Raw genomic sequence first — 22,893 nt, 5'->3', positions numbered from 1 at the left:
CTGAGTAATAATGACAGTGTTAGTCAGATGTAAAGGAGACATGCTAAAAAGTCTGTAAAGCAAGTATGAAGGACAAATTTAAACTAGAAATGGGACCGGGGAGGCAAAGGGTGTGTACTGGTGAGATGTGAGATTGTGTGAGATTTTCAATATATTGTCAAAACGTTCAGAGGTTGGGAGACCTTCCAGTGGAACTGCTATCCTACTGTCTTTTGCCATGACAAGAGCAGGTGCCATCAGACTCAGCATCCTCTTCTTCCTCACCTTAATCCTGTGTCTACCAGAGTTTTTTCCAAGTAAGTAAAAAATACCAAAGTAAGAGTGTGAGAGTAGCTCAGTGTCCTTGAGCAAGCGTGAGTGAGGGAAATGTGGAAATAGTGTGGGTTTCTGTGAGCACGTGTGTTTCAGAGAAGAGCGTGTTTAGAGTCAAATGTTTGTATGTTTAACAGCATGAGCAAATTTTAATGACATTTTGAATGTTATTAAGAGGTAAATAAAGAAGCTTATGTATTATGTTCTCTATGTCTGTTGCCTAACAAAATTAAAGTTTTAAACAGTTGTCTATAAGCACTCTGCCACAGGTAACTACACCATTTTGGTCTAGAAATGGTACAGTAAACCCAAAGTGTGTGTGTGTTGGGTAAAATAAAATTTGGATTCATGGTTTGTAGACACTGTCTCTGGTAAAAGTACAAACCATCTTACACAATTAACATAATTTATGCTACTGTTTCATGCTATTAACATTAACATGCATTGCATCAAAGAAAAGAAAATGTTTAGTAGCCTTTATAGTAAAGATTGTGTACATTTGTTAGGTTGTAACTTTTAATTGAGGCAAGATAATATCAATTATCCCTACCAATAGAAACAGAAAACCACTTGCTTTTTTGTTTTGTTTTGTTGTTATTTTGGAGAAAACAGGAAGTTAAGAAACAGTATTTCACCAAATATTAAAAAGTCAGCTCCTCCCCTTCTCGGCAGACAGCAGTGGTTCCTCTGTCTCTCGCCGGCCGGCTGCGACCCCTCCGTCCACAGGCAGACGGCCGTGACAGCGCATCCCTTCTCCCTCCTGGGTTTTGGCACCAATGTAATGGGGTAAGGGATGGGCAAGGAGGAGGTGGGAACTGGCTAAACAGTCAACATAAAGTTTAATGATAAAACTCAACATAAAACAAACATAAACAAACGCAGACACACATGCAACGTGGCTGTGTGCATCTCTTTTTCTCCCGAACCGGTGTCTCCAGTTGCCATTTATCTCGCTCTCCCGCTGATCAGCTGATTCAGCGCCGGCCATGCTCCATCACACCCTCCTCCTCGTCACATTGAGCTTAACGTGTATTGAACCCGGAATATTCCTTTAAGGGAACCATTTCAGGTGACCACGTTTTGCAGTGTCAAACTCTTTTAAACAACATTTAAGAAACAGTTTTAAGTCCAAATATTAATTATTAATTTAAAGGCTAAACTCGTCGCTGTACTTAACATTGACATTTAAGTTTTAAATATATATATACAGTATACATACATATATATATATATATATATATATATATATATATATATATATATATATATATATATATATATATATATAAACTATATACAGGACACTGTATTTTAAAGATAATTTTGTAAAAATCCATATAACTTTACAGATCTTTATTGTAAAGGGTTTAAACAATGTTTTCCATGCTTGTTCAATGAACCATAAACAATTGATGAACATGCACCTGTGGAACGGTCGTTAAGACACTAACAGCTTACAGACAGTAGGCAATTGATGTCACAGTTATAAAAACTTAGGACACTAAAGAGACCTTTCTACTGACTCTGAAAAACAACAAAAGAAAGATGCCCAGGGTCCCTGCTCATCTGCATGAACGTGCCTTAGGCATGCTGCATGGAGGCATGTGGACTGCAGATGTGGCCAGGGCAATAAATTGCAATGTCCATACTGTGAGATGCCTAAGACAACACTACAGGGAGACAGGAAGGACAGCTGATCATCATTGCAGTGGCAGACCATGTGTAACAACACCTGCACAGGATCGATACATCCGAATATCACACCTACGGGACAGGTACAGTATGGCAACAACAACTGCCCGAGTTACACCAGGAACACGCAATCCCTCCATCAGTGCTCAGACTGTCCGCAATAGGCTGAGAGAGGCTGGACTGAGGGCTTATAGGCCTGTTGTAAGGCTGGACCTTACCAGACATCACCGGCAACAATGTCGCCTATGGGCACAAACCCACCTTCGCTGGACCAGACAGGACTGGCAAAAAGTGCTCTTCACTGACGAGTCGCGGTTTTGTCTCACCAGGGGTGATGGTCGGACTCGCGTTTATCGTCGAAGTAATGAGCATTACACCGAGGTCTGTACTCTGGAGTGGGATCGATTTGGAGGTGGAGGGTCTGTCATGGTCTGGGGTGGTGTTTCACAGCATCATCGGACTGAGCTTGTTGTCATTGCAGGCAATCTCAATGCTGTGCGTTACAGGGAAGACATCCTCCTCCCTCATGTGGAACCCTTCCTGCAGGCTCATCCTGACATGACCCTCCAGCATGACAATGCCACCAGCCATACTGCTCGTTCTGTGCATGATTTCCTGCAAGATAGGAATGTCAGTGTTCTGCCATGATCAGCGAAGAGCCCGGATCTCAATCCCATTGAGCACGTCTGGGACCAGTTGGATCAGAGGGTGAGGGCTAGGGCCATTCCCTCCAGAAATGCCTGGGAACTTGCAAGTGCCTTAGTGGAAGATTGGGGTAACATCTCAGAGCAAGAACTGGCAAATCTGGTGCAGTCCATGTGGAGGAGATGCACTGCAGAACTTAATGCAGCTGGCGGCCACACCAGATACTGACTGTTACTTTTGATTTTGACACCCCCTTTGTTCAGGGACACATTATTCCATTTCTGTTAGTCACATGTCTGTGAAACTTGTTCAGTTTATGTCTTAGTTGTTGAATCTTTTTATGTTCATACAAATATTTACACGTTAATTTTGCTGAAAATAAAAGCAGTTGAAAGTGAGAGGACATTTTTTGCTGAGTTTATATATATATATATATATATATATATATATATATATATATATATATATATATATATATATACAGTTGTGCTCAAAAGTTTGCATACCCTGGCAGAAATTGTGAAATTTTGGCATTGATTTTGAAAATATGACTGATCATGCAAAAAAAAAACTGTCTTTTATTTAAGGATAGTGATCATATGAAGCCATTTATTATCACATAATTGTTTGGCTCCTTTTTAAATCATAATGATAACAGAAATCACCCAAATGGCCCTGATCAAAAGTTTACATACCCTTGAATGTTTGGCCTTGTTACAGGCACAAGGTGACACACACAGGTTTAAATGGCAATTAAAGGTTAATTTCCCACACCTGTGGCTTTTTAAATTGCAATTAGTGTCTGTGTATAAATAGTCAGTGAGTTTGTTAGCTCTCACGTGGATGCACTGAGCAGGCTAGATACTGAGCCATGGGGAGCAGAAAAGAACTGTCAAAAGACCTGCGTAACAAGGTAATGGAATTTTATAAAGATGGAAAAGGATATAAAAAGATATCCAAAGCCTTGAAAATGCCAGTCAGTACTGTTCAATCACTTATTAAGAAGTGGAAAATTTTGGGATCTCTTGATACCAAGCCACGGTCAGGTAGACCAAGAAAGATTTCAGCCACAACTGCCAGAAGAATTGTTTGGGATACAAAGAAAAACCCACAGGTAACCTCAGGAGAAATACAGGCTGCTCTGGAAAAAGATGGTGTGGTTGTTTCAAGGAGCACAATACGACGATACTTGAACAAAAATGAGCTGCATGGTCGAGTTGCCAGAAAGAAGCCTTTACTGCACCAATGCCACAAAAAAGCCCGGTTACAATATGCCCGACAATACCTTGACACGCCTCACAGCCTCTGGAGACCAAAATAGAGCTTTATGGTCACAACCATAAGCGCTATGTTTGGAGAGGGGTCAACAAGGCCTATAGTGAAAAGAATACTATCCACACTGTGAAGCATGGTGGTGGTTCACTGATGTTTTGGGGGTGTGTGAGCTCTAAAGGCATGGGGAATCTTGTGAAAATTGATGGCAAGATGAATGCAGCATGTTATCAGAAAATACTGACAGACAATTTGCATTCCTCTGCACGAAAGCTGCGCATGGGACGCATTTGGACTTTCCAGCACAACAATGACCCTAAGCACAAGGTCAAGTTGACCCTCCAGTGGTTACAGCAGAAAAAGGTGAAGGTTCTGGAGTGGCCATCATTGTCTCCTGACCTTAATATTATCGAGCCACTCTGGGGAGATCTCAAACATGCGGTTCGTGCAAGACGACCAAAGACTTTGCATGACCTGGAGGCATTTTGCCAAGACGAATGGGGAGCTATACCACCTGCAAGAATTTGGGGCCTCATAGACAACTATTACAAAAGACTGCACGCTGTCATTGATGCTAAAGGGGGCAATACACAGTATTAAGAATTAAGGGTATGCAGATTTTTGAACAGGGGTAATTTCATTTTTTTCTTTGTTGCCATGTTTTGTTTTATGATTGTGCCATTCTGTTATAACCTACAGCTGAATATGAATCCCATAAGAAATAAAAGATATGTGTTTTGCCTGCTCACTCATGTCTTCTTGAATGGTACATATATTACCAATTCTCCAAGGGTATGCAAACTTTTGAGCACAACTGTATATTAAATATATATATATATATATAAAGAATGTATATACACCAGTGAGCCAAAACATTATGACCACTCACAGGTGAAGCGAATAACACTGATCATCTCAATGTCAAGGTCTGGGTAGATTAGATGGTAAGCAAACAATTATTTCTCATCGTCAACCTGTTGAATGCAGGAGAAATGGACAGGAGTAAAGACCTGAGTGACTTTGACAAGGGCAAAATTGTTATGGCCAGATAACTGGGTCAGAGCATCTCTGAAACAGCAAGGCTTGTGGGGTGTTCCCGGTCAGCAGTGGTGAGTACCTACCAACAGTGGTCCGAGAAGGGACAAACCACAAACCGGCGACAGGGTGTTGGGCGCCGAAGGCTCATCGATGCGCGAGGGCAACGAAGGCTGTCTTGTCTGGTCCAAACCGACAGAAGGTCTACTGTGGCACAAGTCACAGAAAATGTGAATGTTGGTTACGGAAGGAATGTATCACATTTTACACATTTTACATCACGTGGACGGCCATGTACTGTACGTGTGCACCGTTTATCTGGGGAAGTGATGGCACCAGGATGCACTGTGGGAAGACGACAAGCCAGTGGAGGGAGTTTAATGCTCTAGGCAATGTTCTGCTGGGAAACCCTGGGCCCGGCCATTCATGTGGATGTCAATTTGACACGTGCCACCTCCCTAAACATCATTGCAGGCTAGGTACACCCTTTCATGGCAATGGTATTCCCTGATGGCAGTGGCCTCTTTCAGCAGGATAATGCGCCCTGCTACACTGCACACATCGCTTGGGAATGGTTTGAGGAACATGATGAAGAGTTCAAGGTGTTACCCTGACCTACAAATTCCCCAGATCTCAATCCGAATTAGCATCTGTGGGATGTGCTGGACCAACAAGTCTGATCCCTGGCAGCTCCACCTCGTAACTTACAGGACTTGAAGGATCTGCTGCTAATGTCTTGGTGCCAGATACCACAGGACACCTTCAGGTGGTGTCTTGTAGAGTCCATGCCTCGGTGGGTCAGTGCTTTTTTGGCGGCACACGGAAGACCAACAGCACATTAGGCAGGTGGTTATAATGTTTTGGCTCATCAGTGTATATACTGTATTCTGAATATATATCTAAATGTCTGTGTAAGGTACAGTGATGATTAACATCTGTAATAAAAGCATTTTCTCTTTTTCTTTCTCAGAAGTATCACAGATTCAGTTTCTCTGTGAGCCTTTTGACCCTTGTACACCTGAAAATGGCTCAAATGATGCACAGGCATGTGGCCAGGCTGATCGTACATGTACTACAGTGATAACAAATGCCAGAAGTCAGGACAGACATGGGGAAGGCTGGTATCTGTGTCAGGCTGAGATGGATCTGCATGATCTCCAGAACAATACCTTGCAGCCAGGTGGGACAATTGTTTGTGCGGGTGAACACGTTTCTTTATAAAATATGTTTATTACTGCTTGTTGTCTCTATAAAATAATAACCAATAGTAACTATGTGCATTTTGTGCATTTCATTCTGTATTAACACATTTCATAGGAGAGCATGTGATGATGGTACTGACACTAAAGGCAGACAATCTCTCTGCATGGAACATTAGTGTTTTTGCATTTCTCAACCACACTGACCTGTACACTGGACCTCAAAGAGACCAGAGACTATTCTACTGCTACATTTCACCAGACAAAAGCAAATGTCCAGATCTAAACATGTCCACAGAAGAACCCACAAAAGAAAACTCACGCCCTCCAAGACCAAACACCTCCACTTTAAAAACCACTACTTCTACAAAAACAGTCACCTCTTCAATCAAAAAGATTACACTATCTATGCAAGTAACTAATTCTACCCATGACCTCAACTGCCAACAAAGAAGCAGTGGTTACCTTTTTTACTACCAGGAAAACAATCAGACAGCAAGATCTCCTGCATATCCAGTGACACACACAAAAGTAGGTGAGAAACCATGAGAAAATTGAAGGGACTGGGGCGTTCTAATTCAGTGGCTAAGTAAAACCTTTGAATTTGCTCACAGTACCTTTAACTTAATTTTCTTCACCTTTTATTTCTCCATCAGTTCTTACAGTGAAAGTCTAATGGTCCAAAACAACATAAATCCCAATTTTTCCAAGCTAAAATTTACTAAAATATAGGTTTGGTTGCACAGAACCTCAAAACATTTATGTTTTATTATTATTATTTTACTATTGCATTAATGCATTGAATGAAAAACATTTTAAACACTTTGAGGAAAAAAAAAACATTAAAAAATATTTCAATAACCGTTGACCTTGCCATTCAGAATGTATACATTTTATGTGAAGCCAAATCAGGACTGATTCAAGGACAAAAAGAGAGCAGAATGTCTTGGTTACTGTCGTAACTGACGTTGTGTCGATGTAGTGACACTAGTGGTCGATCTTGAGAGCCCAAGACACCTTCAGATCTTTGAGAAAAGGCCAATGAGAATTGGCGAGTAGAATTTGCATGCCACTCCCCCCGACATACGGGTATAAAAGGGAGGCTGGAATGTGGATTCATTCAGGTTTTTGCACTGAGGAGCCGAAACAAGGTCCCGGCCATTACAGCGGTGAAGTTCAGCCTGTGGCAAGAGGGACACAACGTCTTGTTCCCTCCATCAGGGAATGGAGGTTACAACAGTAACCGAGACGTTCCCCTTCTGTCACTCACTTGACATTGTGTCGATGTAGTGACACTAGGGGTCCCTATAAAAAACACCACAATGGCTGAACTGTGTTATGTGAACTGCCAATGCAGGTGTAGGCAAGCTACTGTGAGCGTAGGAACAGATGCACTCGGACTGCACGTAGCCTCCACAGATGCCCCAAAATGTCATGTAATTCCCAACAACCCTGAGGGGGGGGAAAGAGACGTATCTAGTATGGGAGCAGGCCACGCCAGCCACGGCCTTTTCTCTCTAAGTTTTTCTCTCCACAGAAAATTAGATTCGGCTGGGGCCTTTAAATGCTCATAAAATGCACCAGGGAAGGCTTTTTTTCCGTTCCTATTCTTTCAGGGGGAGAAGACCCTGTGGAGGCCACACCCTGCCCTGAAGGGGAGGGTAAAAAAGTGCCGAATACGTCATATGGGCCTAAGGCCGCACATGGAAGAGGCGCGGCGGTAGGTCCTGCCCTTCATAGGGGAGGAGCTCTACAAATGCAGTGACCGGGGCAGAGAGGGCTCTGCCAAGGGAGACGTGGGTCTACCGAAAAAGGGAGGCTGTACCGCAGAAGATACATCACAGGAGGTTACCGGGGTAAGGTGCTGTCACGAGGGGCATGAGGTCCGAGAACCAGGTCTGGGTGGGCCAATACGGAGCCGCGAGAATGACCTGCTCCTCGTCCTCCCTGACCTTGCACAGAACCTGTGCAAGTAGGCTCACTGGGGGAATGCGTATATGCGCAGCCCCCGGGGCCAGCTGTGTGCCAGTGCGTCTATACTGAGGGGAGCTCCCATCAGGGCATACCAGAGCGGGCAGTGGGAGGATTCCTGGGAGGCAAACAGGTCTACCTGTGCCTTGCCGAATCGACTCCAAATCAGCTGGACCACCTGGGGGTGGAGTTTCCACTCTCCCCTGAGCGTCATCTGCCGTGACAGAGCATCTGCTGTGGCGTTGAGGTTGCTAGGGATATGAGTGGCCCGCAGCGACCTGAGTCGCCGCTGACTCCAGAGGAGGTGGTGACGGGCAAGTTGCGACATGCGACAAGAGCGTAAACCACCTTGGCGGTTTATATAAGCCACTGTCGTCGTGTTGGACCAACACGTGCTTGCCCTGGATCAACGGCAATAGCCTCCGCAGGGCGAGCTGTACTGCCAGCAACTCAAGGCAGTTGATGTGCCAACGCAGGCGAGGTCCTTTCCAGGAGCCAGCGGCTGCGTGCTCATTGCACACGGCGCCCCAGCCTGTCTTGGAGGCATCCGTCGTAACCACAACACGCCTGGACACTTGCTGTATGGGGACTTCAGCCCGCAGGAACGCAAGGTCTGTCCAAGGGCTGAAAAGGTGGCGGCAGGCTGGCGTGACCACCGCTGATGATGTCATATGTCCTAGGAGCCTTTGAAGTACTTCAGTGGGACCGACATTTCCCACCTGGATAAGTTCAGGCAGTTCAGCACCGACTGCGTGCGCTCGCATGTGAGGCGCGCTATCATTGACACCGAGTCTAACTCCATGCCGAGAAAAGAGATGCTCTGAACCGGGGAGAGCTTGCTCTTTTCCCAGTTGACCCGAAGCCCTAAACGGCTGAGATGCATGAGCACCAGGTCCCTGTTTGCACACAGTAACTCTCGAGAGTGCGGTATAATCAGCCAGTCGTCGAGGTAATTGAGTATGCGAACGCCCACTTCCCTTAACGGGGCAAGGGCTGCCTCTGCAACCTTCATGAAGACGCGAGGGGACAGGGACAAGCCGAAGGGGAGGACCTTGTACTGATATGCCTGACCGTCGAACACGAACCATAGGAAGGGACTGTGTCGAGGTAAAATCGAGACATGAAAGTACGCATCCTTCAGGTCTACCGCCACGAACCAATCTTTATGCCGGATGCACGTCAAAATGTGCTTTTGTGTCAGCATCTTTAACGGGAGTCTGTGCACAAGTAACCATGACGTTCCCTATCTGTCACTCACTTGACGTTGTGTTGATGTAGTGACACTAGGGGTCCCTATACGAAACGCCACAATTGGCTGAACTGTGTTACGTGAACTGGCGGTGTGTGGTGGGCAAACTACTGTGTGCCTCATAGCCAGCACACCAGGTCGAAACGTTACCTCCCCCAACATAGTTATTAGTGTCGAACGGCCCTTTTTGGGGACAAGTCGACTACCCAAAATATAGAGACAGGCTTAACCCAGTTGTGGCCTCTTTTCCCCTTCTTTTTTTCCCGCTCCCTAAAAAATAAGGGGGATTATCCGACTGGGCCGCCAGGTCTAGTCGGGGGATGTCCCTCCCAAGGGGAAGACACAGCGGAGACCACACCTCGCCCAAAGAGGGGGGGGATATTTAAGTGGAAGGATACGTCACATGGTCTTTCCAACCATGTGGAGAGTCTTCAAGGTAGATCCTGCCCAATGGGAGAGGAGTTACTACAAACATGGAGCCTGGGGCAGAGGGGCTCTGCCCAAGGAAGACACAGTTTGCCAACAGGCAAGATGTACTGAATGGCCTCCATCTGTTGCTTCACCGCCGAGAACTGCTGGGTGAAGTCCTCGACGGTGTCGCCGAAGAGGCCGACCTGGGAGATGGGCGCATTAAGGAACCGCGCCTTGTCTGCGTCCCTCATCTCGACCAGGTTCAGTCACAGGTGGCGCTCCTGGACCACAAGCGTGGACATCGTCTGCCCGAGTGCACGCGCTGTGACCTTAGTCACACGGAGGGCGAGATCGGTTGCCAAGCACAGCTTTTGTAGCACACTGGGATCAAAACTACCCTTGTGTAGCTCTTTCAAAGCCTTGGCCTGATGGACCTGTAAGAGGGCCATGGCGTGCAGGGCAGAGGTGGCCTGACCGGCAACGCTGTAGGCTTTAGTCACCAGAGACGACGTCGTCCTACAGGCTCGGGAAGGGAGTGCCAGGCGACTCCACCAGGTGGTGGTGCTCAGCTGGCACAGGTGTGTCGCGATCGCCTTATCCACCTGGGGTATCGCGGCATAGCCCTGGGCTGCCCCACCGCCGAGGGTAGTGAGAGCGGACGAACTGAAGGTTCGGGTTCGGGCAGCAAAAGGTGCCCTCCACGATCACGTCAGCTCATCATGCACTTCCGGGAAGAAGGGGACTGGAGGGGGGCATGGCCGCAAGTGGCGTGCCGAACCAATAAACCAGTCGTCAAGCTGTGAGTGCTCAGGGGCAGGTGGAGGGTTCCACTTAAGCCCAACACTCGCGGCGGCCCGGGCAAGCATGGTGGTCAGCTCCGCGTTGGCCTCGGACTGGGCTGCCACATCTGAAGGCGGCAGCCCGGTCAAGTGCTCTGCGTCTGACATCATCAAGGCGCTTTCCGATGCAGCGATCGACATCTCATCCAGCTCACGAGCTCCGAAAGAGACATTAGGCTGGCACTGAGGCAAGCTGCCTGTCTCATCCCAGAACTGGACGGGTGCAAACGAGTGTACCAGGGAGTGGGAAGTCCGTGGGGGTTTACCCAGCGGAACTGTACCCATTGAAGCCCCCGAATCGCCTTGAGAACTTGAACAATGAGAATATGAACCATCCACGAACGCTTCCTCAATGTGATTTTGGCCCAGGCACGTGAGGCAGTGATCATGACCGTCAGAGGAGGAGAGGTAACGACTGCATCCAGGAACTGCACAGAGAAGGAAGGACATCTTTAAAAAGACGCGTCTTTAAAAAGACATTCAACGTCACTGTGCTGCTCTAATAGAGGAAATATACTCTTTAGAGGAAATAAACTCATTTAAAGCGCTGTCGAAGCGCCCAGGGGCGTAGTCTGCAGTGAAGTGCAGAGTGGAGAGAAAGCCGCTGGAATGCGCCATATATCCAACAGCACACGCTTCTGAAGAGGTGAATGGATCAGTAGTAGTATTCAGTTCGCTGAAATACAACCGCTCAGCTCCGAAGAAAAAATCTGAATGAATCCGCATTCCAGCCTCCCTTTTATACCTGTATGTCGGGGGGAGTGGCATGCAAATTATACTCGCCAATGCTCATTGGCCTTTTCTCAAAGATCTGAAGGTGTCTCGGGCTCTCAAGATCGACCCCTAGTGTCACTGCATTGACACAACTTCGAATGAGTGACAGAAGGGGAACCAGAATTTTTCCACCAAGTCATTTTTCCCATACAGCATGTCCTTGTCTAAATATACAGGTTTAAACAGGTAAACAAGTCAGGATTGTACTTCTCTGGCAGTGATGCACTTTTAGCATTGCCAGAAAAAGATTAAATTATTCAGTTTCGGGACAAACACAGACAGCAGGTATGTGATGTGAGTTATGTTAACATCTTCTTCCTGAAACGATGAAAAGGAACATGAAAGAGCCATATAAAACACTTGCCGATGAAGTTAATTGGGTAGCTTATGTGACATATCCCATTAGTGTTTTGTTTAAAACCAGATATTCAGATCCTCATACAGCAAATTGGTATTTTCCCTTTTCCCTGTATGAGGAAATGAGATGGTCTTGGCCTGTGCTACACAATATTAGATTCAGTGGACAAAGCAACAAACCCTGTAACCTCATTAAAGATACTGCAAAGTTTGTGATGAGAAAAAACTCTACACAGTATTCTGCTCTTCACTGGAGTCACATTCATTCTCTCCATGTCTCCCCCCTCTCTCATAAATTCACTCTGAAGGAGAGCTGAGACTGTCTTTTATCCTGTCTATCGATCCAGGCATGGATGGAGACAGCAGGACTTTATAATTCAACCTAACATTTGATAAATTTATTATAGCAATACATTAATCCAGTCTGCTAAGAGTTTGACTTATCCAAAACCCCAAATCCTTTCAGACAGCACACAGCCAGATTCATACAGGGTCATCTGAGTTATTATGAGTATGAAGTGAACTTTCTAAATCAGAACAAAATTAATAAGAGTTTTAGGACAGGGTCAAACTTTTCAGTTATGATGCTCATAGGGTTAGTTCACACAAAAATGAAAATTCTGTTGTCATTTACTGACCATCATGTCATTCCCAACTTTGTTTGGTGGAATATAATCAGGTGCAAAGATAGCTGTCAAAACCTGCTGGGTGTTATTGCCTGCTGCACCTCCGCCAGTGCCTTCAGTCCAGCCCCCATTAATCCTGGAGCATCTCCTGGTGGTGGGGCAGCAATCATTGACGTCTCCCTTCCACCCCCCGCAGCCAGACACCAGATCCTTTCCATTGCCTCTCATTCTTGCTTTCCCATCAAGACATTTATCCTTTACAGGTCCTAACATGCAGACAAGGTTCAATGACTCCCCCATGAAGAAATCTTAATCAACGTTCCAATGCCTCTGCCATGCTGACATATATAACCTTATAACCTCCCATGTGACCATATGTGCCAACCCGATGGCTAAGGCTGTACACTCAAACAAAAGATTTTTGCTGCTTGTTCAATTTACTTAATTAAAATTAACTAAAGCGACACAATTCTAGAACATTTTGTCACAATTTGATTTCATTGTGTTCTATCCATTTATATTTGTAAAGTGGAAGTTTACTTAATCCATTTGAGTTGGGACTACATGAATACTTTTTGTGGTGTTAATGTAGCATTGATGAAACTGGGCAGGGGATTTCCATTCTATCAGGAAAGACTCGGGATGATTGGAATTAATACAAATGTAGAGATATTAATATCATTTAGATATTTAGAAGGCAAAAACGGAAGGGGAGAGGCGCTTACCCCTACGGCAGGACGAGACCCAAACTGGTGGTAATAGGGTGGTGGGGGGTGAAAACGAGGCATTACGAGCAATGAAGGCAGCTGTGTGAGCTTATAAAGCAGAGGCTGGATTGTGATTGAAGATGCCTGACTGAATTAAATTGTAAAGACCACGAGTCTTCCTTCTAGAACTACCGCTTACACTTCCATTTCCAGCATGCTTTGCATGGGGCTCGATAGGGAGAGTAAATGTTAAAATGTAGAGTTATTTTATGTGGTTTTGTGCAAGATGAATATAAAGGGGGATACTTGTTGGTGTTTAATGTTTTGTTATGTTGAGATTTAGAAGAGTTTCAGTAATGTAGGTGTTTACAGGGTTACCATTATGCTGAATAGTGGAGCTTGATCTAACGATGAGGACAGGTAAATATTGCACATTATATTGATTACTTGTTTGCTGAGCAATTGAAGTGCTAATCATAGCATAGTTACTAGCCTACACTCTGTAGTGCTTCAAATCAACATGTATTTAGCATGCTAACATTCACTTTTACTAGTTATTACATAAAGAAATCAAAGAGATTTATTTGAGTTACATTGTCACATCTAATTTTGTTGGGTTTACCCAATTAAGCTAGGTTCTTTCTAAACAAAGTGTTTGTGTTGATATTACATAGTAATTTTAAGTTAAAAACCTCATTTCAAACATGTTGAACCACTGTCCACAATTAAGTCAAGCCAAAGAACAATTTTTATCTTTGAGTTTACAAGCCCCACTGGCACCGTTAATGCGTATTCAGTACCCCTGGTTCCATATGGCATAATCTCCCATCCGACCATACGCGCCAACCAGGTGGCTAAGTCTGTGCTTGCCCCACTGGCACCGTTAATGCGTGCTCAGTGCCCCCGGTTCCATATGGTATAAAACCTCACCACACAACACTGCGTAAATTGGCAGTCCTATATTAATCTTCCCTGCACTCTGCGGCCAAATCACCATATTTTAACTTCTTCTCATGGGCTGCCTCCAGTCCCTCTTCCCATGGTATGTTTTACAATGAAATGAAAGCAGCGGCGGGCCGTGCATTTAAAGTCTAGGCCTTCAGTGTGATTCATGCCATTAAGAAAACACAGTTTCACAATAAATAAGACACCCTATGCCTTTGGGCATCATACATTATATTGCAGCTAACTAGTAATACCAATTGACATTTTAAAAGCACATCCACGCACTAAAGCCAGAACTTCAAACGACACTTAATGCTCAAGCAAGCCTAATTTTAACTGTAGCATGACTGTTTTGTGAAATGAACGTCTCCCGAACAGACATTCAAAAATCATAATTTTTCATATGAATCTACCAAGGAGGTCTATAATACCTGGAAAAATCTAATAATATTTGTGATTTAAATGTTGCTTGCAATAAATTTCATTTCGTCAGGGTACACGGTTATCTCCGACCAGAAATACATTCCATTCCCCGATATTCGGAACTGCAACGCTCCCGTTAGCTTAGCAGGGGTTTGACTCTCATTAGAGATGTCTCCTAGCAACCCAACTGATAAGCAATGCTGCAGCGCTAGCATTTGTGCTACAGGTGTACGATTATCAAAAGAGATTATAATGTTTTATACACCTGTTTCTGCAGTTAAACAAGCTTTAATATCATGTAATGTGGAAACAAACTCATTTATCGATATTACTTAATAAAGTGAATGTTTATCACTTACTTTGTATATCTCCCTGAGTGTCCACATGTTTGCGTGACATCATGCCCCTGCATCTCGGTGAAATCGGAGTTGAGAATTTCTGCATGAGCCTACAAGTTGTAATTCTGACTTCAAGATGCATTCCATTGCACTTAGTAGGAAGTTGTAAAATCTGACTTTCCAAGTTGAATGGAACGCAGCACAACTTTTCAAAACTTGATCCGACACTGACTGCTCAAGCAGCCTAATTTACACATAGAAAACTCCTGATGCTGCTATAATGCAAAAAGCACTTACCAATTTACTTGAAGTGAAAATCAGTCCTCCTTTCCTGTTTAATAAATTAAGCAATCACCCAGTCATGCAGAACATCTCGTGTTTTTAAATCCATAAGGATCTCTTTCTCAACGACGATTGCGGCCGTAATGACAGCCGACTGTTAGCAAGATCCCGTGCTCTTTGCTTTCAAATTACATCACTTAAAGCATGATTGCATCACTCAAGGCCAGCTAGAAGGCCTCGACCGGCACATATCCTAAAGATCACACCCACCAAAAACAAATAAATCAATCTGATTGGCTGATGAATCTGACAATCTGACTTTAGTTCCCCATTCATTTGCACTGTTGAGGGATTCTGAAGAAATTCTGAAGGCCTGATGGGGTGGAGCTCAGATTCAAGCGCTGTTTCAGCTTCAGGCATGTGATTTGTGAAACAGTTGTCACACTTTGCTTGTAAGCATCAAGGAATAAATTCTGACTGGATAAACTTTTCATTTTTCTCTATTTGTTTGTAGATTAATTTAGAGTGGAAAACGATTAAAAATTCATAGGCAAAAAGGTGATTGAGAATGAAAGGATGAAAAATATTAATTTATTTGGCATGTTAAGGCCAGTAGAGAAGGCTTTGCTGGCCCTGAGAATTCGCCATTGAATGAAACGTAAATTAGGTTGTCAGTCACTTAAATCCTGCCCAAATTCTCCTTTCGTGTTCCATGAAGGAAAGAAAGTCAGGTTTGGAATGACATTCAAGAGAGTAAATATTGACTGAATTTTCATTGTTTGGTGCTATCCCTTCAAGATTTTAATATTGTATTATTTTTCTCTATTTGTGTCTTTTTTTCTCTCTTCCTATTTCTTAGAGAGTTGGTGCAGTGTGATTCCTGGAGTGTGGCTGATTCTGGTAGGGATTGTGGTAGTGGTGGCTTTACTGAGTGTGGGCTGCCTGATCTCCAAGAGCAGACATCTTTACCATAGTGAGAATCACTTTTAACAAAACAAAGCCAATTAGCCCCTTGAAGGGGGCATATGGTTTTTGTTTTGAAGGGGGCATATGGTTTTTGTTTTGTTTTGTTTTTTTAATCCAAAATTATAATGTAATTGACAATGCATCATACTTTGGGTGAATCCATCCATCTCTCTCATTTAAGGCTTCTCTCTTGACTCTGATGACAATTTTGTAAATCGAAAATGTTTTGTTCTTGCACTGAGAACTTTGGCACTTTTTTAGCCTATTAATAAAATTTTTCTATGGACATTGTGTGCAAGGTTTTTCTTTGTAATTGATTTTTTGAGCCTATGTGCACCGAAGCAACGTGCATATATAAGCTTTTTAGTGTTTGGCGTGGATGTTTCAACAGTTTTTTGGGCTTCTCTCTTTAGGAACGTCCCATTTGGTGGCATATGCACCAGTTTCAGCTCGTGACTGTCGGCTCAAAGAGCTCAACAGGAAAAGAGAAAATTGTGAGTGACAAAAACAGGTTTACATGCTCTTGAAGTTTTTCTTGGACCATGAAAATGTTCTTATTTTCTCTTTTAGCGATGTGCAACGCTCCTAATGTTTCCATTGCGATATGCAGCATTGGTGGTAAGCAAGTGCATATCTGATAATCAAGTAATTTTTTTCATTTGTGTAAACCTAAACCTTCTGCAACACAGAGATTTAAAACTTATTTTAGTAACGATAAATACATTACAAATAATACTGTTATTGGTACTGGGATGGTATCATACAGTATGATAATACCATGGTTCTTTGAAATATGACATTGTACAAAATGATTGCCATATTCATTTGCCATGGTATTTCATGGTTCTTCAAGGTACTTCAAAGAATAACATGGTATTACCATGTACCATAATACCATGGTCATTTTTTGATCATGGTATTTTGAGTTTCAATGTACAGTAAAGTACAGTAAATAAGAAAACTGGTCAAGGGTCAGAATTATTTTGCAAGGCACTGCATGTATAGGTGGATATTAGGGATGTGTATAGTTATTAAAGGTTGGATTTATATCTCCCTCATCTCTACAGATGATGATGAAGATGAAGATGATGTATTCTCTGAGATCTCTTCAACAGAGAACAGAACGGATGGTAAAAGAGCAAGCAATATTATCATACCGCAGTATTGCAGTATGATGTTTTAACCCCGAATTAGATCTGAAGTGTGCTTTATCGCAATGCGATGCAGTGTGACGTGATATTCCATCTAAAACGATTTTCAACAGCATTTTTCCAATTGTTTTATAATTATGCTTTTATGATCTCATATTAATTAAAAAATCATAGAGTAACATAGAGTATGAGAATAACAAAGATAATCTTTTTGAGCAATCTAAGTTTTTTATGAAAGGATGCTTTCAATTAACTCATCTTTCCCAAACTAGGATAAAAAAATCTGCAACAACTGTCCTAAAAGTCACCATGAAATCAAAATGGATAGCATTTACTTTTTATTTCTGTCTTTTTTTAGGATTGTCACCTATTTTTGAGATGTCAGGTATGAATGGAATGCATCACATTAACACATTCTCTCAATAAACATCAAAATAACCACTTTCAGATTACTAGCAGTGAATAGACATTTCACAACAGCACAGCTGACCAAATCAAATTTCACATACAAATGACATTTTGCAGAAAATGTCATACATAAAGGTCAGCTTTCCAAAGAGACGATGGATGTGGACTGTGTGATGCATTTGTGTGCTTGTTTTCAGAGACATCACTTGATGAAAAAGACCGTGAGGAAGATGGGGAAGACGGTCAGTGTAATGCCCTGGTAATAAAGCAAGGTAAATAGCTCTAGAATACAAAAGAAACCGTGCACTTCATGAAAGTAAAAAATACCAATAGGGTTAAATAAAAATGTTTCCCTTTATAATAGCATAATTTATACATTTGGAGGGAAATATTGGCTCGGGGTTGAATAGTCAAAAACGCCCAAGCACAGAGAGTCTTATGTTTTGGGGATATATCAAACGTGGTACTAGTGTGCTTTACATTTTTGGTAACACTTTGCAAAATGGATACATTCGTAAACATTAATACAATAATAGGTATCATGAACTAACAATAAACAATGTATTTTTTACAGCATTTTTATCTTCATTAATGTTAGTTAATAAAAATACAATTGTTCATTGTTAGTTCATGTTAGTTCATAGTGCATAAACTAATGTTAACAAATACAACTTTTGATTTGAAATAGGTATTACTATATGTTTCAGTTAACATTAACCAAGATTAATAAATGCAGTAAATGTATGATTCATAGCTAGTTGATCTTAACTAATGTTGTTAACTAATGTTAACAAATAGAACATTATTGTAAAGTCTTACCAAATTTTCTGTATCAAACTGAAACTTTACAAGGCTGATTAAAGGGATAGTTCACCAAAAAATGCAAATTCTCTCATCATTTACTCACTCTCATGCCATCCCAAATGTGTATGACTTTATTTCTTCTGCTGAACACAAATTAAGATTTTAGAAGAATATTTCAGCTCTGTAAGTCCTCACAATGCAAGTGAATGGTGGTCAAACCTCTGACCACTATGAAGCTAAAAAAAAATCACATAAAAGCAGCATAAAAGGAATTCACATGACTCTAGTGGTTAAATCTGTATCTTCAGAAGCGATCTGATAGGTATGGTTGAAATACATACATGGCATGAATAAAAATTTTTTATATATTATTATTATTATTTTTACTATAAATCTCAAATAAACTAAACAGGCACCACGTGACTTTCAGGTGTGAAAGTGAAAGTGGAGATTTAAATAAAAAAAAGGACTTAATTATTGATCTGTTTCTCAGTCACACCTATCATATTGCTTCTGAAGATAGATTTTACACTGGAGTCATATGGATTACTTTTATGTTACCTTAATGTGATTTTTGGAGCTTCAAAGTCCTGGCCACCATTCACTTGCATTGTATGGACCAACAGAGCTAAGGTATTCCTCTAAAAATCTTTGTTTGTGTTCTGCTGAAGAAAGAAAGTCATACACATCGTGGATGGAATGAGGGTTAGTAAATAATGATTTTTGGGTGAACTATCCCTTTAATACTTAAAAAATGCCAACATTGATTTCCTCATCAGTGAGCTGATGTAACAGTCTGATATTGATATGTTCTTTACATTTTTGTCAGCGCTGCTTACTACCTAGTATAACCTGGACCAGTCTTCTGATCTTGCATAATGTCCCTCATTGATGATTACACAAGCTGATGATTAGTATGACTTTGATGCCAGTTTGTTGCTTGGGGCTGAATGAATAAGCTAAAGAGCCTCCTGGCTAAACTGATTCATGTTGTCACTGTTGTAGTATTATATGAGATCAATTCTTAAGTATTACCCTATTTAAGGAATAAGGTAATCTGGGACATACAGTAAGGTAATGTGGGTCACCAAACCTCTGATGTAGGTTTCTTGCTCCATTACATGTTGGTGATGACATCACAGGATACTTTAAGCCATCAAGTCACCACCCACACATTCATTTTCTTATCTGAACTATCATGCAAAAGAATGAAAGAAAAACAGAATTCATGGTTAAAGATCTGTAACAAGTTTCATTATGTATAATACTATTTAATTCAAAGCAGATCATAGGCGTTTGCTTTATGATTTTGTATATACTGTATGATACTTCCTGCCATTTCACATGCCTCTCCATTTTATTTTTTCCATCTCCAGCTCATCGAAGCAACCCTTCTTGCTCCAGTCATGAAAAAGATGAAGAACTTTAAGCAGAGGGACTTATATAATATAGATTAGACTATTTATTTACTATCACATGACCTGTTGAATTTGCTTCTGCTACTTTCACATGAAGTAGACATGAGCATAAAATTTTAAAGGAATAGTTCACCCAAAAATGACAATTCTGTTAGACCCACATTATATTAGGTGTCTTTAACTACTACTTGATCATTTGATACAATGTACTTATTATGTACATACAGTACTGTGCAAAAGTCTTAGGCACATAAGATGTTTCACAAAAACATTTGTCTTAAGATGGTTATTTATATCTTCAGCTTTAGTGTGTCAATAGGAAAAATACATTTTAGACTCCCAAACATTACTTTTACAAATAGAATAGAATAGAATAGAAGAACAGCCACCGACAGCAGTAAAAGCAACAACAACAACAACAAAAATATACATATATTTACTTTTATCTGGGAAATAAAATTATGGTTACTCCAGAGATGCTTGCGTATCAGACGCTGGAAATGTCCCGCCCCTTACTGAAACGGAAAATATGATTGGTTAGCAAATATCCAGTCGCGCCTTAAATGAACGTTCTGATTGGTGGATCAGCTTAGTCGGACTGTCTGTCTTGCCAGTGGCATCAGTTGCGCTCCCGCAGCTCGACGTTTAGAGAAAATATCTGTACATTTATATAATCCTAACCCACATATACATACACAGTTCACTCAACGGTGCTGCGGCAAAAAGTTCTGGTTCAAAAGACTACTCATTGTTCTGGCAGCCATACGTATCATCACTTATTTCAGGTGGGCATACGCAAAATCCTAAAAAAGATAGGTGGACATACGGCGTATGCCCTAGACTACACTACTGTCCAGAAGCTGTTTCTCTAATTTCTCTCATTACCTCTACAAGGCACAGGTTGATCCCTCTTGTTTGAACGAGCCTTGTGACAGCGCAAGCGCTTGTGTCTTTCATCACGCGTTAAAATGGGCGGAGGAAGAAATAGTTCCCATCCTGCACAAGTATTTGCTAATATAGACTAATCCTTTTTATTTCACTTTGAATATTATGATTATTATTCATGTTCATGGTAACCAAATAATAATATCCCTAGTTTTAGAATCGATATTTTTGGTGTGGATTGATCTTTTTGATACAACATGAGTATCGGAAGTATCGATACTTTAGGATCGATCCGCCCATTTCTACTTCTCATTCAACATTTGGTAAAATGCTTGTCAGATGCAGTTCTCAATGCATGTTATAAGCGGACGGAACTGTTGATCATCTACATCTGAGATAGAGTTCGTGTGGAGCGACCACATATTGCGCTGAGCAGTGCATCTGCGCTTGTTTATGTGTGTGTTAGCACTACTTAGCTGTGCATGCTGACTGTATATTTATTATTAAACGCAGCCTTTTACAATTCACAAAGCTTTTGGATGACTGTAAGAGCCTGAATAGAATGCACGAGTTATATGGACTACTTTAATGGTGATTTTAAGGTTATTTATGCCATTAATTGAGCTTGACAATAACATCAATGACCAACATGCGGTATCGGATTTGTATCGGGCTTGTCGGACTGATACCCCATCCTGGTAAAAACGTAAGTATCGGACCCGATACCGATCCAGGTATGGTGTCCGTGCAATCCCTAACCTAAACCCTATAGGTGCCTCAACCTCAGTAGCACCAAATGTGAATCTTTTGAGAATTTTGCAAAACAACATGTAGTTACACAATAAGTACACTATATTGCATGTATTTTAATGCTAGTACATAGTTAAAGACACTTACTATATAGTGTGACCATATAGTGTGTCGTCATTTACTCTCCCGCATGTTGTTACAAAACTGTATGACTTGGGACAGGCAGAATGACAGACTCAGTCACCATTCACTTTCTCTGTATGGAAAAATATGCACAAAAAAAATAAAAAATAAAAAAAATAATTAAAAAAAAAAGTACATGGTGATTAAAGCTATCATTCTGCCTAACATTTCATTTTGTGTTCCACAGCTGAAAGAAAGACATAGGTCATATTTGAACAGCATGAGCGTGAGTAAATGATGACAGAAAACAGTTTTTCAGCAATGATAATTCTGGCTGGATTATTTTGACCTTTAGCTCTATAAATACACAATGTTAAGAAAATTAAATCACCTTGAGAACTTAGAGGAAATACACTTTTTGCAACATGACGAGATTTGGTTAAGGTGTTAGCAGATCACATTCAGTACACTGAATTTCACCTGCAGTTAAAAGCTTCGTTTTGTTTCCAATTTTGTAATTTGGTTGGAAACATAAACTGCAGTGTGTGGTTCTCTAATAACCATTTAGTAAGCAGTATGGATACACTAATGTGATTTCTTAATTATGTGCAGTGGCGGACTGGCCATTGGGAGAACCGGGACTTTTCCCGGTGGGCCGGCCACGAAATGGGGCCGCATGGGCCGCCAAACGCGCAACAAAACGGCGCAGCGATATGCAGAAAAGGACAGCAGTTTCTGTTTCTATGTAATAATTTCTATGTGACACCAGTCTAAAGCTTGTGGGTATTAAAAATAAGATTTACGTCAATCTTCGAAAAGAATACTTTTTAAATAAATCATTTGCAGATATTATACATTAAACTAGTGTCAGTTACAAAATATAACAATTGGATAGTGCATTTTTATTGAGTTGTAACTAAATATTGTGTAAGATAATTGTTCATTTAAATTCAGCAGTTTTGAGTACCTATGTTTATTTTTTTTTTGCAATCGGAAAATTGCAATATGTTCAGAAAGGCATTAAATTGGCCATCAGCCTTCTAGATATCAGTAGATATCTATTGGACCACTAGTCAATGCTTTCTCTTCAAAGAAAAATTAAATAAGATTTGACAAGAGAACTGGCCATTTTGACATGCTAAATGCCATTTGTCCTTCAAAATATTATAATATATTCTTCATTTCATTCAAATAATTGCTCTGTCAAATGAACTGCAGTTCCTAGAAATGTGATGTAATGAGATCAGTTACACTTTTCTGATCTAAAATTGAACTGAGAGCCAAAGGCTTTGAATGTAAACCATAACATTT

The 22,893-nt window shown here is 41.5% G+C and overlaps 1 protein-coding gene across 2 annotated transcripts; it reads left to right on the top strand.

Moving 5' to 3' along the window:
- si:dkey-192k22.2 (uncharacterized) lies at window positions 1–22,777 on the top strand. Of its 2 annotated transcripts, XM_051701942.1 has the most exons (10): window positions 1–296; window positions 5,927–6,136; window positions 6,274–6,690; window positions 15,937–16,050; window positions 16,457–16,537; window positions 16,614–16,661; window positions 17,111–17,173; window positions 17,553–17,579; window positions 17,800–17,874; window positions 19,783–22,777. In XM_051701942.1, the coding sequence occupies exons 1-10, from the start codon at window positions 218–220 to the stop codon at window positions 19,833–19,835; spliced, it is 1,167 nt and encodes a 388-aa protein (XP_051557902.1). In that variant the 5' UTR covers window positions 1–217; the 3' UTR covers window positions 19,836–22,777. The 2 variants fall into 2 exon arrangements, with proteins under 2 accessions (XP_051557902.1, XP_051557903.1); XM_051701943.1 differs by lacking the exon at window positions 16,614–16,661.
- Window positions 22,778–22,893: the final 116 nt, after the last annotated feature.

This window comes from Myxocyprinus asiaticus, chromosome 7, assembly GCF_019703515.2.
Source record: "Myxocyprinus asiaticus isolate MX2 ecotype Aquarium Trade chromosome 7, UBuf_Myxa_2, whole genome shotgun sequence".
NCBI lineage: Eukaryota > Metazoa > Chordata > Actinopteri > Cypriniformes > Catostomidae > Myxocyprinus > Myxocyprinus asiaticus.
Note: the sequence above shows the minus strand (reverse complement) of the source record. Positions and strands in the feature narration are given on the sequence as shown.